General features: G+C 36.1%; 1 protein-coding gene and 1 long non-coding RNA gene across 5 annotated transcripts in view; one reads left to right on the forward strand and one right to left on the reverse strand.

Annotated features, from left to right (window-relative positions):
* CDH13 (cadherin 13) overlaps positions 1-15,960 on the reverse strand; it is a 479,864-nt gene that overhangs the window by 8,383 nt on the left and 455,521 nt on the right. For 2 of the 3 annotated variants that reach the window (XM_068693026.1, XM_068693027.1), the window contains 2 exons: positions 14,911-15,144; positions 13,252-13,467 (listed from right to left, as the gene is read on the reverse strand). In XM_068693026.1, the coding sequence (XP_068549127.1) occupies positions 13,252-13,467; positions 14,911-15,144 (450 nt within the window). Of the gene's footprint in view, positions 1-120; positions 13,468-14,910; positions 15,145-15,960 lie in introns of those variants that run through there. The other variant, XM_068693025.1, reaches the window with a different exon arrangement.
* Positions 1-15,960, forward strand: part of LOC137861673 (uncharacterized) — a 48,130-nt gene that overhangs the window by 892 nt on the left and 31,278 nt on the right. For both annotated transcript variants that reach the window (XR_011099778.1, XR_011099779.1), the window contains exon 2: positions 2,760-2,834. This is a non-coding gene — a long non-coding RNA (uncharacterized lncRNA). The remainder of the gene's footprint in view (positions 1-2,759; positions 2,835-15,960) is intronic.

Genomic DNA, 15,960 nt, shown 5'->3' on the forward strand with positions numbered 1-15,960 from the left:
GTAAATAAAGGGCAATATATGTTGATTTATGTGCAGACCTGAAGAAAAGCTTGTATATTTTACATCATATTGACAGATGCAATGAATGTTACTACCTTATCACGCACCTTGCCTTTCCTGAGTAAACTATATATTAAAACTAGTTAGGTCAGCTTTAACTATGAATATTTTTATTTATTTATTTATTTTAACTGTACTAGTTGAAGGCTAGCTTTTCTCACAAATGTAAGCATGCTTTTGATTTTCCCTGCCTGTTTCCCCACTTGCCTCTCCAAACACTGCCCCAGTTCCCTTCTCCCTTTCATCCTGAAGCACTGCAGCTTCTGCTTTGACTTTCCTTCTACTGAAATCACTTATCAACCTTATCATATCTGACCTATCAGCTGTCTTTGACACATTCTATCACATGCCTGGAAATCTGATGCTTCCCTCAGCTCCTGTGACTACATCTTCCTGTCATTTTCCTACAAGGTCTGTAATCACTTTTCCTGCACATCTTTGTCTTATTCTTTACATTCCAGGTTTCTGTGGAAATTTTGTTTTCCCCACTTCAATTTCTTCCCTTTCTCTGTGCTACCATTCATACATGTTGAGCGATTGCTTCAGGGCCAGCAGTTCTGAGATCTTACTCTTCCTACCTGTTTTTCCATTTAGGCTACAATATTGACCTCTACCTTTTCAATGTTTAGCAGACAGCTCTCCACAGCTAAAAACTTAACTCTTAAATCTTTCCCCTAAAGCACTCCCTTCCAGTTCTTCTTTTGATCGCTCTGGACAACAGTATCATTCTGCCTCTTATTCAAACTTAAAAAGTGAGACAAAATGGAGAACATTTTTGTCACAGAATCTTCTTTCTAGGTCTGTGTATTTAGGTTGCATCTTAATCTAGAGGATTCTTTCACACATCATCCCAAATGGCTGTTTCTAGCCATTCAAACAGCTAAATATCCTGCCCAGGCACTCCTCAGCAGGTTTGTAACATGTTTTCACAGCCCTTGTCAAAATCAAGATACTATAGTTCATATCCTGACAGTCTTTTGCTGTACAGAGTATTTTCCTACTCTGCCACTTCAACAACACCTCTGTTACTGTGACTCCATTGCTTCTTCCCTAATGCATGTCTTTTCATGGATCATCCCCACACGACCACTTTTTCATATTCATACACTATGACACCAACTTTCATTGACATGTTTTCAAGGAAACCTTTTGGGCTTTTGTTTTTTCTCTTTTTTTTTTGTCTTTTTTTTTCCTCCCAGGCTTTCTTATGTAATAGGAGGAGCTCCCTGCAAGCATCTGTAAAAAGCTTTCTCCTTAGCATGTGTTACTTCTGACAGATCTACAAGAATCTTGACATTTAGCAATGGGTGATAAGAATCCAGCTCAGCCATTTCACCAGCCTTAATTAAAGTTGTGTTAAAATAATTTGTTCTAAACATTGATTGGAGGAATAGTACATATCCTTTGCTTCTGACTTTTAAAAGAGCTCCAATATTCAAAATTAGGGGGCTATAAAAGTTATGTAGCTAACCAACTTCAGTACTTCCAGTAAGACTATTCAAGACCAGATCTGTTTTGGTTCTTTCTATTGCAAACAATGGTGAATAAAAATATATATATATATATATTGTTTTGCTTGCATCCAATGGTGAAGTTAGACTAACTTTTAGTTTCTGTGGTTAATGTCGAAGTTTGTCGATAAAAATTTACTTTCTAAAAATATTCTGATATAATCTTATAAGGTGTGTTATTGGACATGCACTCTGGCTAGTAATGCCCTTAAAACAAAATCTACAGAAATCAAAAATGACCAAAGTATTGTGCAGAAACCTTAATGATGAATATAAGCAGAGCTATAGAAATCACAGAACTGCTCTAGTATATATTCTCTGCAGATCTGATCAAGTATCTGGTTTGTATTTAAAATGTCTTTATTTTCCCAGCTGGATTGCTATTGTGCATTATTGTTTTCTATAGAGGAATTGTAGTTTTCTTGTTTGCTTTTATTTCTTTCTTCTGCCAATAAGGACCAAATGAAAGTTCCAGAAATACACACAGACTGCCAAAGTGTTAGGGCATTCTCATCTCTAAACAACCAACCTAAAGATGTCAGGCTTCAAGTGTTTATCCACTGACTTTAGTTTTGTTTTGTTTTGACAGATTTTCATGCATTTTATATTTACAGTTTGTGTTCAGCAACAAATTCTTACTATTTAAGGAATATTGTGAGTATAAAATGTGCAAATGCATGCAAGAACATTTGCTGACCCATGCTGACTAGCTCTTTTAGGAACCTAATGTCCTGGTAAGCCTGTACGTGGCAGGTTTAGATCTGTACATTAATTACCATTATGCCTAGTAATTATTTTATATTTGTAGTATTAGATGTAAAAATCATCACTATATTTTAGCTCATCTCAGCACTCAATTATTACACACCGTGTGTTAAAACCATGTTTTAAATGTGATTTTCTGTCTACCTACTACAAGTAGGTAGATTAATGGTTTGCTAGGTTGGACATGATGATCCATGATTCCAACTGTTTTGCTGTATACAGCTGCAGGTATGAAAGCCACAAAGGTGATGTGTACATCGTTGTTCTTTTATTGCCAATAGCCACGTCTCACCCCTTCGCTTTAGAGTATCTGGGGAATGCACAAGCAGCAGAAAGCTAGCGTAACTATATAGAACTTATTTTCTCCAGAACTCACTCTCAGTGCAGTCTCCAATGTTATCATCGCCATTTTTAACCTCACAGGTCTCTGCTCTAGCTCTTCTATTCCTGAGAGAAATGTTCAGCCACATTCCTTTTAAGATAGCAGTCAAATATGAGGTAAGTGAACTTTACAGCATTGTTCTTATGTGCTTGCTGTCTGAATTGTTACTAATATGGTTAATTTGTCTCAGATAAGAATTCAGGGCTCGTTATTGTAAATGGATGATGTTGGTTGGCATTAGTACTTTGGAGGATCATTTTTGCTTTTCTTGGTCAAGAAATGAAAACTGGAAGTGTTTATCTGGATGGAGTGTAATAATGCTATAGGAATATAGGTCTAAGTATGCAGTTTAGGTTCATAATGTAGTTACTTAAGATGGAACAAAATCCCCTTTCTACTCCCACTAAAGTTGATTGGAAAGTCAAAAGGTTTGAAGTAGGTAGCAGAAGACTCTACAGGACTGATATCTGAATCATCATCTAGGTATCGTGGTTTCAGACACTTGAATTGCTTCAAAAAAGGAGCAAGCCGGCTAATAAAGACAGTATCTATAATATCGATTTCTTCAATGACCGCAGCCACCTGTCTACTTCACGGTGGACTAATTTACTGTTTATTCCCTACTCTGATTCATATGATAAAAGACAATGGAGAAAAAAATGCACATAACTCTTTAAAACCATGAATGCATAATGCCCCATCTTAGAAAAAAAAAAAAAAAAAAAAAGACAGCCTTTAGCATGTAACCTTGTTTACCATGGTTCAGGATCTGGAGAGCCCATGGTCCATCAGAACCCTCCTAATCAGCCAGTAAACAACCTCACTTGCCAAATTACTTCTACTTAGCTCAGAAAAGTATTTGTGATTTCCAAACACTTTACCTTTCTACATTGCAGCCTTAGCTTTCTCTGAACATGTTTGTAAATTAGTGACCCAAACCCCTGCTTATTTTAAAGAAACAGTAATAACTTGATTAATCCAAAGCCTTTGAAAGATGTGTACCTTATGAGACCAGACATGCTCCCTTCTTTCCCCACTGTTACAGATCCTGTGTCTTAAATGGCAGTTTAAACCTTATAAAAATTAAAGGCATTTAGGTTTCATGCTGACCCTCTGTACAGGAGTGAACTTTACCCAAGATGTATTCATCCTGTAATTCTCATTTAACATAGTGAAGAGAGTTAACACAGTTGAAGTCTGGAGTTCAACTCAGGCATGCTCCATTTCCTTAGATTTCCTTCAATTACCCTCTCATCAGAAATATTACATTAATCTCTGCATAATTTAAAGTCTTCATTACATCATGGACTTTATCAAAACCTTGGTAATGTTAAAGGAGTAATGGGAAAATGGAAGAAGAGATCAGAACCATGTTTTTGATTAGACAGTTAATCAACATTCAGGTACCTTTTTCCTGGCTTTAGCATCTATAAAAGAGCATTAATTAGATACACAGTTATTAATATAGCCTTCTTGTAGAACTTAGAAAAATTTTAATTGTTTTCATGTACATCACTGGTTGATTTGTTGTGGGTAGTTTTAAACACCAGAAGTATCATAGTGTTTGCACCACTTGCCTATAAATTATATCTTGTACATTTCTGTAAAAATAGTAATTTAATAACTATGTTATACATATATATGTATATATATATATATACACACACTTTTTAGATAATAACTGTGTATGTTCACCTGTAACCTCTTCAGTGGTCCAATGCACTGGCTATGTTTTGGGTTGTGTGCCAAATTTTAGTGGTCACTAGTTTTGACTGTCCTGGAATTGTCTTCTGAAGGAAGAAGGGAATCTTTTCATTGCAACTCTCACTGAATTTGAAAGGCTGAAACGGCTGTCTCCAGACAGATAACACACAACCTTATTCCAGCAGCTAAAAAATCAATTTTTAGTATCAGGAGTAGCAGTAGGTATGCTTGTGGCTAGAGCAAATGCATGAACTCATTGAACAGTAATAACATTGTAAAAAAGGTTTATAAAGAAGAGAGAAGTAAGTGAATTTATCCTTAAAATTTGCAGCTTATAACATCACATAAATGGGAAACAAATTATATATGAGGAGATGATTCCAAAATTCTTAATGATAGGAAAAACACAGTATGCATTAGTACTGTGTATGTGAAATGAGTGTCTTATAATTCTACTCAAAGCTCCAGTAGGCACTCATATATCAATGTCAATATTTAACTTCGGGAGCTAAAATGTCGGCATGTGCTAAGCAATTGGCCAAAATTGGCAAGACTGGGGAGAAACATGCCAATCCAAACTAATCAGCTTGCACAGGGGAATAGGTTGCTCAGGCTGAAGTCGTTTTCAAAGGGTATCTGTTCGACACCAGCAGATGATATTTCCGAGTCTCTCGCACACTGCTAACTCATTTATTATAAAACTATACTGGCAGATCTGGAACAGTGCTGATATACACCAACGCACTCTTCTAACTTCTTGCACTGGCCTTGCTCACTGCTGAATCCTTGTTTCTGCTTCTCCTACTTGTCTTGTACCTACATATACGCACCCTATTGGGCTGTTCTTGTGATGTGCAAAATGTACATGCATGTAGGTAATACTAAGGCAAAAGTTCAGCAACTAAAAGACTTTGAAATTCAGAAGCATATATTACCCAGTGCGGTACTATGTTTATGTAATACAACTCATATTTACATGTACTACAGATTTGACATATCTTACTGGGGGTGATGTAATTTCTCTGGTAAAGCAGCTAATAGTGTAGATATTTTATTTTATATTTGACATTGTTACAGATTTTAGTTGATACTTTGCCAGAGCAATGTCACCTTCATTTGACCAACACTAAATAAATTCTCCCTTTCTTTTCCAATTCGTTCAAAACAAAACAATTGCAGAGGTGATTACCTGCAGTCTGGAAATGCATTTTCCAATGCTGTAATCTGATAAACTTAGCTGAACAACTGGAAATATTCAGAAAGTGAAATTAATAGGTACAGTTTTGAAACAGTAGCATTGAACAAATCTAATTTCTCATTAATGCATAAAAAATATATAAAAAAAACAGCCTTTTAAAGCACAGTATAACTTTAAGCAGTCAGGTCTCAACTTCCATAGGTTAGTTTACTAATAGTTATCAGTAAGTAGAATATATGCATAAATAAATTCGTAGAATCATAAGGGTTGGAAAAGACTTCCAAGATCATCTGGTCCAACCATCCCCCTACCACCAGTATTACCCACTTAACCATGTCCCTAAGTACCACATCTAACCTTTTATTAAACACCCCCCATTTTGTAGTCCATCACTTTTCCTGGACAGCCTCTCCAGATGTTTATTTCAGCAATGTTATTTCTCAGATCTCTAGATGTACACTAATCCCAACTTACTTATAATTACTAAAAGAATCAACTAAAAAATCCTCCTTTTTAGCAAAAATAAGCATGTATAATATGTTTAGCAGACATGGAAGAGGAGAGATCAACAGAAAATTGCCAAATTTGGCTTTGGACCAGACTTCAAAATATATATATATATATTTAAAGAGGAACTATAAGCATGAGTGGCATGAATACTAACCAATTACCTATACACACTAGGTGTATAGGTAAAGAAGGGTCTTACAATGTAGGTTTGCAATATTCCAGATATCAATAGCATTTAAAAGGACTTAAGTATCATCAACTGTCTAGCAGAGAAGCAAAAGTAACATCATCTAACCTTCAGGCCCAATCTAATCTTTCTATTCAGTTTCAATATCACATATCACATTTAAAACTGAACATCAAGCTGTCAGCATAAAGAGCATATTCTGAGGTGTTGGGATGTCACAGAGTGGGGAAATATCCAAGGAAGTAGACACTTAAAAGAAAAAAAAAAATCCCATTGTGTGTAGTAGCCATTATTGACAGAAAAAAATAAGTGGTAACCAGTTCAGTTCTAGTTTTTAGTCACAGTCCACCCCAGAACAATTCAGATAATTAATGCTAAGTTATGTATTTTGCTGACTTTAAGTGGTCACTCAGAAATACAAAATATTATAAATCTACGGTTTCTGTTCAGAAAACGAAAACATAAATGTTCCTTTGAATTCATACCACTAAATGGTCTATCAAACCAGTCTCTTTAAATTTTCATTGCATATCTACAGAATAACTGTCAGGAATGATATTACAGATTTAAAGGAACTAGCTGTATTTGCTTTTTTATTTTTTTACATCACAATCACACATCTTCTAAACTGTAGTGTTTTTTCAATTGGTATATTTCTGGAACATGTTTGAATGGTTTAAAACGTACAAAACCTGTCACTTCTTACCTAATTAACTCAATAAAACTTAACATAATTAAGTACATTTTAAATATGTTTATGTATAATTTGAGGGTATTTCTACTTGTCATGTATATGACTAGGTATAACATCCTCTGTACAATTATGTATGTGCATATGGACTTCTGTGTTATTTCAAGCCCCGTTTACTTTAGGTGGGCTCCCAAAGCCAACTGCACAACAGGTTGCAGAACTGAGTACACCTACACAGAAAATAGAAGACTTGACACAGATGTCTGTGGTACAAGTGAAACTCACATCATGACAATCTCGATTTGACTATGATCCCTTAACCCTTAAACTATCCTTCCCTTACTAGAATGTAATCAGGCAAAGTATCTAAAGAGACCAAAAAAAAAAAAAAAAAAAAAGGTATTTTTCTCTTACACATATTCACGAATGTGTCTCTATTCACTGATAATCTAGCAGTAACAATAACGATGTTAATACGAAAAAAGCACCTGTAACGAAGATAGTAAGTATTAAAGTAATAGAGGGAATTGCTGGTGTTACTAGTTTTAGGAATTGAGATCTATACCTCTGGAACTCACTGATTGTCAGTATTTCCAGTTACTTGGGTATTGTCATTTAGGTACCACGTTATATACCCACATGGTATGTACTCTAATGGAAGAAAAGAACTTTAATTAGACTTGTGCAAACAAATAACTTTTACAGCAAAACTCTCCCTGGTTTTTGAAATTCTGGCCAATATAAGAATATTTTGCTTCTCAGAAATGGGAAAGTTTCTTCAGCAAAATTTCCTAGTTGTACTAGTTAAATTTTTGTTTTGTTTTAATTATCACTGCTCTGAAAAGTAGAAAAATGCTAAAGAAGATTAAAATATGCTAAAGCAACCTAAAAGGTTCAGGATAAATATAAAAAAATTTACATGTATATATTGTTTTTAGCAAAGTCACCTTTTGTAACAAGCTCCTCTGAAGCTTCCTCTTTAGAACAGGATTTTTTTTTTTTTTTTTTTTTTTTGGGGGGGGGGGGGGGGGGCGGGGGGGGTAGAAGGGAACAAAAATCCTACAAAAATAAATACTAGTTGAGCCCTGAAAAACTTAATTACACAATTGTCTAAGACTCAGCCAAGCCATTCACAGAAAAGACTGAAAACTGAATCTGTGGGTAACCAAACTGTACTTGTGAACAGAAAGAGCAATGACCTTAAAGGTCTTTTCCATTTGAAACTTTCTGTGATCTGTCTTAATCTCATGCCATTCAAGAATGTATTGCTTCAGTCTTCAGACATTTGATGTTCCTGCATAAATAACACAGAATGTACTAGAGATACAGATGCTTCCTTTGCTTTGGAAAATGAACTGAGTGAACAATAACGCTTTAAATCTGTCTGTCCATGTTCAGGACAATTCAAATCTGTCAGCTAATGTCATTTAAATTTTTCTAATGGTTTAATACCAAACATGTAATTTACGAGGAAAAAAAATAAAACATTGTCTATTGATACTGTAGCTGCATGCCTCAAACCAGAAAAATATTACGGTAGGGGAGGAGGGGCATTAAAATTGGAAAAGTGAATGTAATTAATAGAAGTTAAATTCAAGATTGTCTTTAAGGCTTCTTTGCAATCACAGTACTGACATCTGTCCAAGTCTCTGTTTTTCAACACACCTGAGGCCTTTCATTCTCAGTTTAACAAATTAATTCCAATGTAGAGACTTCCAGCTCATTAAAAGTCTTCATAGCACTATTTCCCCTCCAGCCTCTCACCTTACTTTCTGTTCATAGTAAGTATTTTGCTTAGTAGGTTCAAGTCAATTGGCCAGGTTAACAACAACAACAAAAAAAACAACCATGAACCAAACCAAACAAAAACCACATACACACACACAAAAAAAAACAACCTTATCTTAGTTGACTGTCAACTACTGATATCGCTTTTTTTTTTAACATGAAGTGTTTAAATTTCCTTGTGAGAAAAATAAATAGACTAAGTAAAATATTATTTCTGCTGTGACTGACCTACTAATGAATGCTCCAAAGTCTCCTTGTTCAAGACATGACTGCTGTGTTTTTGAATCTTATTTCAGTACCTTGTTTCAATAAATTTGAATCTAACTTCATCTTTTATGTTTGTAAAATATAAAAGGAAATATGAAATGCAATTATCATTCTATGATTAGCCAATTAAGTGAAATAATTATTGTCAAATTAAAATTCCAGAATTCAAACAGTCCCTTAAATAATAATATAAATATTTTGTCATTGATATGAAGCCTAATCCTGCCAGCTAGAGTAGTTCTTTTGCAGATTTCCATAGGGTTTTTGTTGCTGAGCTCATTATGACATTATACACAGATTTGTTTTTGATATTTTACCTTTTTAACTTGTCATGTTTTCCTCATCACTTGTGCGTAACTAACTCAAATCCTAAAAGTTCTTTAATCTATGTCTTTGACTTGACTTGTTCTAACCGAATTTTTCACAGAAACTTTCTCTGACACATCATTCCCAGTGTAGAAAAAGAACAGCTTTACCAATCTCAATATATCTTGTGATGAGATTGCTGTTAAATGTAAAACATACACTTAACAGTCATTTGTTTTTAAATTGATGAGAACTGAGCAAAATTTGCAGGGACTGCTATTCTCCCTTTTAGGTATTTTTCATTCAAACCTAAATTAAATGTCAGCTACCACTTTGTAGGTTGCAGTAAGGGGCCTGCTTTCTCTCCCTCTCATCATTAGGAAATTTGTAGATATTCTCTTGTTGAAAATGTCTGGGAGCCTTCCAGAGGTACTGTCTGTACCTCTAGTGTTTTTGAGCCCCTCACTTTGGTTACATTGAATCTGAACAGAGCTAATTTACCTGTGTCAGTTGAAAATATGAGGAAATGAGTGAGCAGTAAGGAACAACATAGGCAATCTCAGGCTCAGCACCAGTCATGCCCCATAACACACGTTTTTTCTCCTGCTTTTCCCTTCCTCAAGTATGATTTCTGTAGTCCTGCTCCCTGACTAGGAACCCAGATCTAGTTTTTGATATCTTCTTCTTCCTCAATCTGAATTACTAAAGTCTAAGTTATATCTGAACAAATTGGTTCTATGTTGCCTGCAGTAGGACCTAGAAATCAACTGTTCATTCAGCATCTTTTAATTCCACCAAACAGCTTATTGTTTTGTTGTGGAAAAGCTGCAGTTCTGCCCATATACTTAATTATCTCACATTTCTTACTTCTGATTGACAAGAACCCCTAAAATTTCTCTTGTTATAAGTATATCTGGGCAACTCTCTAGTCTGTATACCATTATCCCTCAATATCCTGAACACAGTAGGCAGCTACAGAATAGGTGAGACTGCTGCTTTTTGCATGCATTACAGTTTTAATCAGGCTCTTCAGTTCTATGCTGAGTTACTTCAGAAATCTGCCACATATGACTTCTTCCATGACTTACAAAAGAGGCACATATTCTAAGTATAGATAATAATTGTACCATTTAAATGATAATACCAAGATGTTTTGTAAAGGGAGGAAATTCATGCAGGGCATTTTTACCATGAACAGCTCTTTCACAGGGCTATCTATCCTCACACCAGATGTCAAATACAAAAAGAAATACTTTGGCATGAATAACAAAGTTCATTTGACTGAAGGATTTACCTCCTAGGAACAAGAGCCTCATAAAACATAAATACTGGGAGCAAAGTGAGCCTCGTAAGGGCTTTTGCAAAAATTAAACCCATAACTTGCCACTAGAAATGGGATATTTCATCTGTTCAATAAGCACTAAAGTTCTCTTTGTTTTTATGGCATCGTAATCTTTGATTACTCTGATAAATATTTGGACTAGACAAAACATTGCAATGGAACTAATCGCAGCTATAAACGAACTGTGTGTAGAAATGAATTGGGAATGCAATGATACCAGCACATTCTATGATTTTATAGAAGTTCAGATACAGAACCACATTATTTAAACTGTCTCATGGCCCCATTCTTTCACATCTCTCTGTCTCCGTCTGCACCTAAGGAAAATGCTTGTTATGGTTGCTGGCTTTGCACAAACATGAATAGATAACTGTAACAGACGTGGAGTATTACCCTCCCTCTGCATGACTGGGTGAACGTGAAATACACAACTAAATAGTAGCAAATGTTGGCAAAGAAAAACAATGCAGTCCTGTGCTGAAGACTACATCTGGCTATGCTGAAACCTAGCTAGAGAATTCATGCTATCACTTACAACAACTGTGTACAAACACCCTTAGTCTCAAGGAGGAGATCCTTCCCCATCCCTTCAACTCACCTGCAATATCCCTTTGTTTTGGTTTTATTGCTCAGAGAACAGACTGGTACCAGTAAGTAACGCTGAACAAACTGCTGGCAGATTACGTGCACATTCTTACTCCACTTGTTGCTTAAGATTACAGTTCTTTTTCTCAATACTTACTATTACAGCACTCTGAAGGAATATAAGACTTGCCTAGAAAGGCTTGAGGCATGTCTTATTTTTTCACGTTGTTAAGACTATTCAGTGCTACTTAATCTTTTACAGTAGGAGAGGGAATCCCTGTGTCATTCTGAGCACCATGCAGTGCTCAGATGCCAGGGGCCTATATTCCGCCCACAGTTCAGCTGGGGAAGATCTGTAGTCAGAAGATCAACTCAAGAAGCATTTTCCAACACCTAGAACTGCTTTTTATAACTCAATCTAAGAAAAGTGATCAGACCTCTTTGGGGGCTAGAAAATGTCAACATGAATACTTTCAAATGCAAATGCTTTTCTCCACCCAATTATATTCTAAGCAGATGCAATAATGTAAATAAAGTTCAAGCACAAATCATATCTAAAAATGTTAGCCCAGTGATGAAAGTCATGCTTAGTGTAACCTCAGCAACATTTATGAAGTGGTAACAAGAATATATTTGAATCAATGGGCTGCATATTTATATCACTGATGCAATGGTGTCATGTACTGTCACATATTTCTAACATATTACTTCTAACAGCTGAAGTCTGCGTTTGTTTCCAGTTGACTAAACTCAGAACAACTGAAGCAAAGCCAATGGAGATACTTCAGATGTCACTGATTGGAACAAAGAACAGGAATTTGCACTTAGCATTTATATAGTCTTTTTCATCTTCAAAGAGCATCACAAACATCAGCTACTTCTAATTCTCTCACAATGACCTTCATGCTAACCTTTTGGGATAAAAGTAATATGTTATAAGAAAAAAAAAATTGACACTGTGTGTTATCAAGCATACACCAAGCCTCAGATGTGTAAACTATATCTGCCTTGACCTCTACCTCTGCCTCATGGTAGGCTGTACCTCATCAAGAATATATGGCCTTTTACTATGACTCAGGTAGTATTTCACCATGCAATGCATTCTGCTAACATTAGATGATGGTAATAATCCTTGAATAATAGTTTACTACAATAGGGGATACAGTAATTCCTTTTTAACAGACATCAAAAAATTGCTGAAAACCGTCACAGGGCAAGGCAGGTACATATCTAGGTTAGACGTCAAAATTCTGTAGCTTTGAATTTCTACTTTGCAGTTATTCTGCGATTTCCTTTTTTATTATTATTATTTTTTATTAATCACCTTCTAATTCAGATTAGGAATTTCATAAGACTTTTAGAAAGCTTTCTCAGAAGCAGCAGAAGCATCCTCTGTATGCATCAGTTCTCTCTCTCCCCCAACCCAGATGTGCAATTCTGATTATCAATTTTGTCTGTCTCTAAGGCCAGAATCTTGAGTAAGTTCCTTATGTTCCAGTTGCTTGTGCACTTCATACAGAGGAATAGATCGAAGCAGGCAGTACTCATTTTCATGGTGACCCAGAATAGCTATTGTTACAAGAACACCTTTAATCTCCTGTTTCTGATTTTGAATTGAATTCAAGTGGGGAGAGATGAAAGAAAGTGTCTCACAAATCTGTTACTACAGCTGGTACTTCTTAGTTTATCATATGCTAGCTTTAATTCACTTTGATTCTTAGAATTATTGCTTCTATTTCTTAATTTGACAACCAGGCATTTTTTGCTACTTTGTGAGAGTGAAAAAGCCCTCCCCTCCTATTTTAATGTAGCTACTTCCTCAGGGAAAAAAGAAAGTTACTGCATTATGCTATCAATGTATGAATTTAACTTCTCCCTTGGTAAGTTTTCTTATAGAGTGCACAGATAAGCAGCTAAATAACACTTCATTACTTACAATTAAGGAAAAGACTTACAAAATAAACTGAAGAGTGAAAGAAGGATCAGGGTCATGCTGATATGAAGGGAATCAGTTGCACTGCAGTCCATTCTGGATTTCTTGCAGGAACACACTTGTAATTTCAGTTCTGTGTTGTTAGTCAGAGGTGGTTTTCCAGAATCTGTCACTGAGATTGGGATGTTGTAATTTGCCTTTTTCAGGTTTTGAAGCAGGACGACCTGGGCATGAGTATCTGAAAAGGATCATGAGGTAAGAATTAGCCAAATAGTAGTCACTTGGGTAAGAAGAGGAATCTGTAAACAGTATCAGATATGCCACAGTTACTCATGGAAATTAAGAAGAAAATGAGAGCACTCTAAGAAAAAGATTAGAGAATTGAACTGAATTGAAGAGAACTGTACTTCTTACATAAAGAAGAGGCAGTTACAGAAATTCTTTCAGGGGCTTACAGCTAATTGCAAACATATTCCAAACCCCTTCAAAAGAAAGACTTTCAAGAGTCCCTTTTGTTTAAATATATTATTTGGTCTTCAAATTATTGGCAGAGTTTACTGTGGAAATGAATATACTAAAGAAATGCTAAGGCATGTCATCCCCAAAGCAACATGAGAGGGAAGAACTTATCTATTTGCCAAAGGAAAATTCCCTTCTTGCAAGGAAGCACAGGTGAAACTGTTTAACTGCTTCCACAATTTCACTAAGGCAGCAGTGAAGGGAAATAATGCCCCTTCAGATCCACAGTTCTGCTTCATCTAAGCAACAGTGAGACTTAACAGCTCTTAGTAGCCAGGTGTGCTCTTTCAGGAGGTTTAGCACAGAGTGGTTTCATCACTGGCAAACAGGGAAACAGCAAAGAAAATGACTCCTTGACACTGTCCATGATAACCTTCAGGCAGGCATAGACATTTTTAGTCCTTTCTAAGCAGAATATGAAATGAGTTGCTAAAAGTCCAGAGAACAGCCTTGCTGAAAGAGACATGGGGGACATCGAGCTTAACGTAAGCAGTGTGCCACTGCAACGATTGAGACAAAGTGGATCCTTGGCTGCATGTGTAGGCACATCACTAGCAGGGATAGGGATGTGATCATCCAACTCAGTGTCAGGCCACTCATGGTGTACTGTGTCCAGTTCTGGTCCCCACAATTCAAAAATGCTCTTACTGATGATAGTATATATATCCAGTACATTTGGGTATTGTATTTGTGAATTCTAAAGTTCAAATACATGAAATCATGGAGTTTTTCAGGTGTACTGCTAAATCCCATGCAAAAGATCCATGTTGTCCTATAGCAAAGCTTTGTGCATCCCTTGCAATCAAATTCCATGGAAAAAAAAATATGGTAACCTTTACAAAATTATAAGTCATCAGTAGACATTCTATAAAGCAATACTAAAAGAGAAAAGTTTGGACGATGTATTAAGAAGAGGAGAAAAAATCTTGTGTAAGACAAAATGCAGACAAACTATTAGTATTTCCCACCAGGCAGCTGGTCCTAGAAAAAAACACTGGACAGCAGCAGTAATGGATTCATCCTGCAGGACTTCCATGCACTGCTGCTGTTGAATTCACATAATGAACAACCTCAAGGTGATTATACTGTGAGTTAGAGGCAAGAAGACTGAATGCATAAGAAAAATAAATAAATAAATACATACATAAATAAATAAACTTACTGTTAATCTTGCTGATTCTCCACAATTTTTCTGGGCCGGATTGCTTACTCAGTTCAAATTTAAATGGATCTGTGTTGGGATGAAGGTCTTTGTCTGATGCTCCTAGTACCACTACTCTGAGATCTTTTGCGTCATCACAGACTTTTGCCAGTGTTGGATAAAGGGATGGGACATTGTCATTGACATCCTCCAAGGTGATGTGTAAAGTTCCTGTACCTGTAGCAGGAGGGTTACCTAAGCAAAGAAAGAACACAAGTGTTTATTAAATCATACTTCATAAACATTTCTCTTATTCTCTTGGCATGCTTGCCAAGGAAAATAATTTTTATATGTCTTCCTTCTTTTACATGAAAACTACTGCTTCAAGATATTGAAGAGTCACTATTGTAAATTGTTGCTATATTTTCAAAATGCACCCTGTCTGTTTCTCTACAGTATGTACAATTATTCTAAGGAAACCTCTGGGAGAATAATATTTTGAAGTCAAAATGAGATTAGGACATGAATAGGTATCTGGAACAGAAGCTGTTCATGGACACATACTGAGAGAATGATAGTGGGAAACATCCCCTATATAGACAGTGTGGTATTAAAAGAACCAATAACAAGACAAATAGGAGGAAAAATGACAGCAGAAGAGAATCAATTTGTATGGTTGGGACCCATAAACAGACCAGGAGCAGATCATTCCTCAACAGCCCTTAGGCCCAACGTTTACTTATGTTGTGAAGTAAAACCTGTCAGCCTGCAACTCTAGAAAATTAGATCTTTTATTTTCCCAGAGACATCCTGTGCTAGCAGTGGAGTTTCAAGCTTTCTTGAATTATTTGCCAGCCTGTCTCAGCCTTGACCTGAAAGATCCAGTTTCAGAGGTGAGGATGGTGTTTATTCACCATGGTACCAGGACAAGCCTTTACACTGAGGCTGTGACTGACACACCAGCCGTGGCACTGGAAGTGTTTGTAATGGAGACATCTGCCCACTGGGAGCCAGACTGATCCAAGCACCTCATTTCACAGAGGTCAGAGAGGAGCTGACAAGTGGTAATAA

The sequence above is a fragment of the Anas acuta genome, chromosome 10 (genome assembly GCF_963932015.1).
Source record: "Anas acuta chromosome 10, bAnaAcu1.1, whole genome shotgun sequence".
NCBI classification, from domain to species: Eukaryota; Metazoa; Chordata; class Aves; order Anseriformes; family Anatidae; genus Anas; species Anas acuta.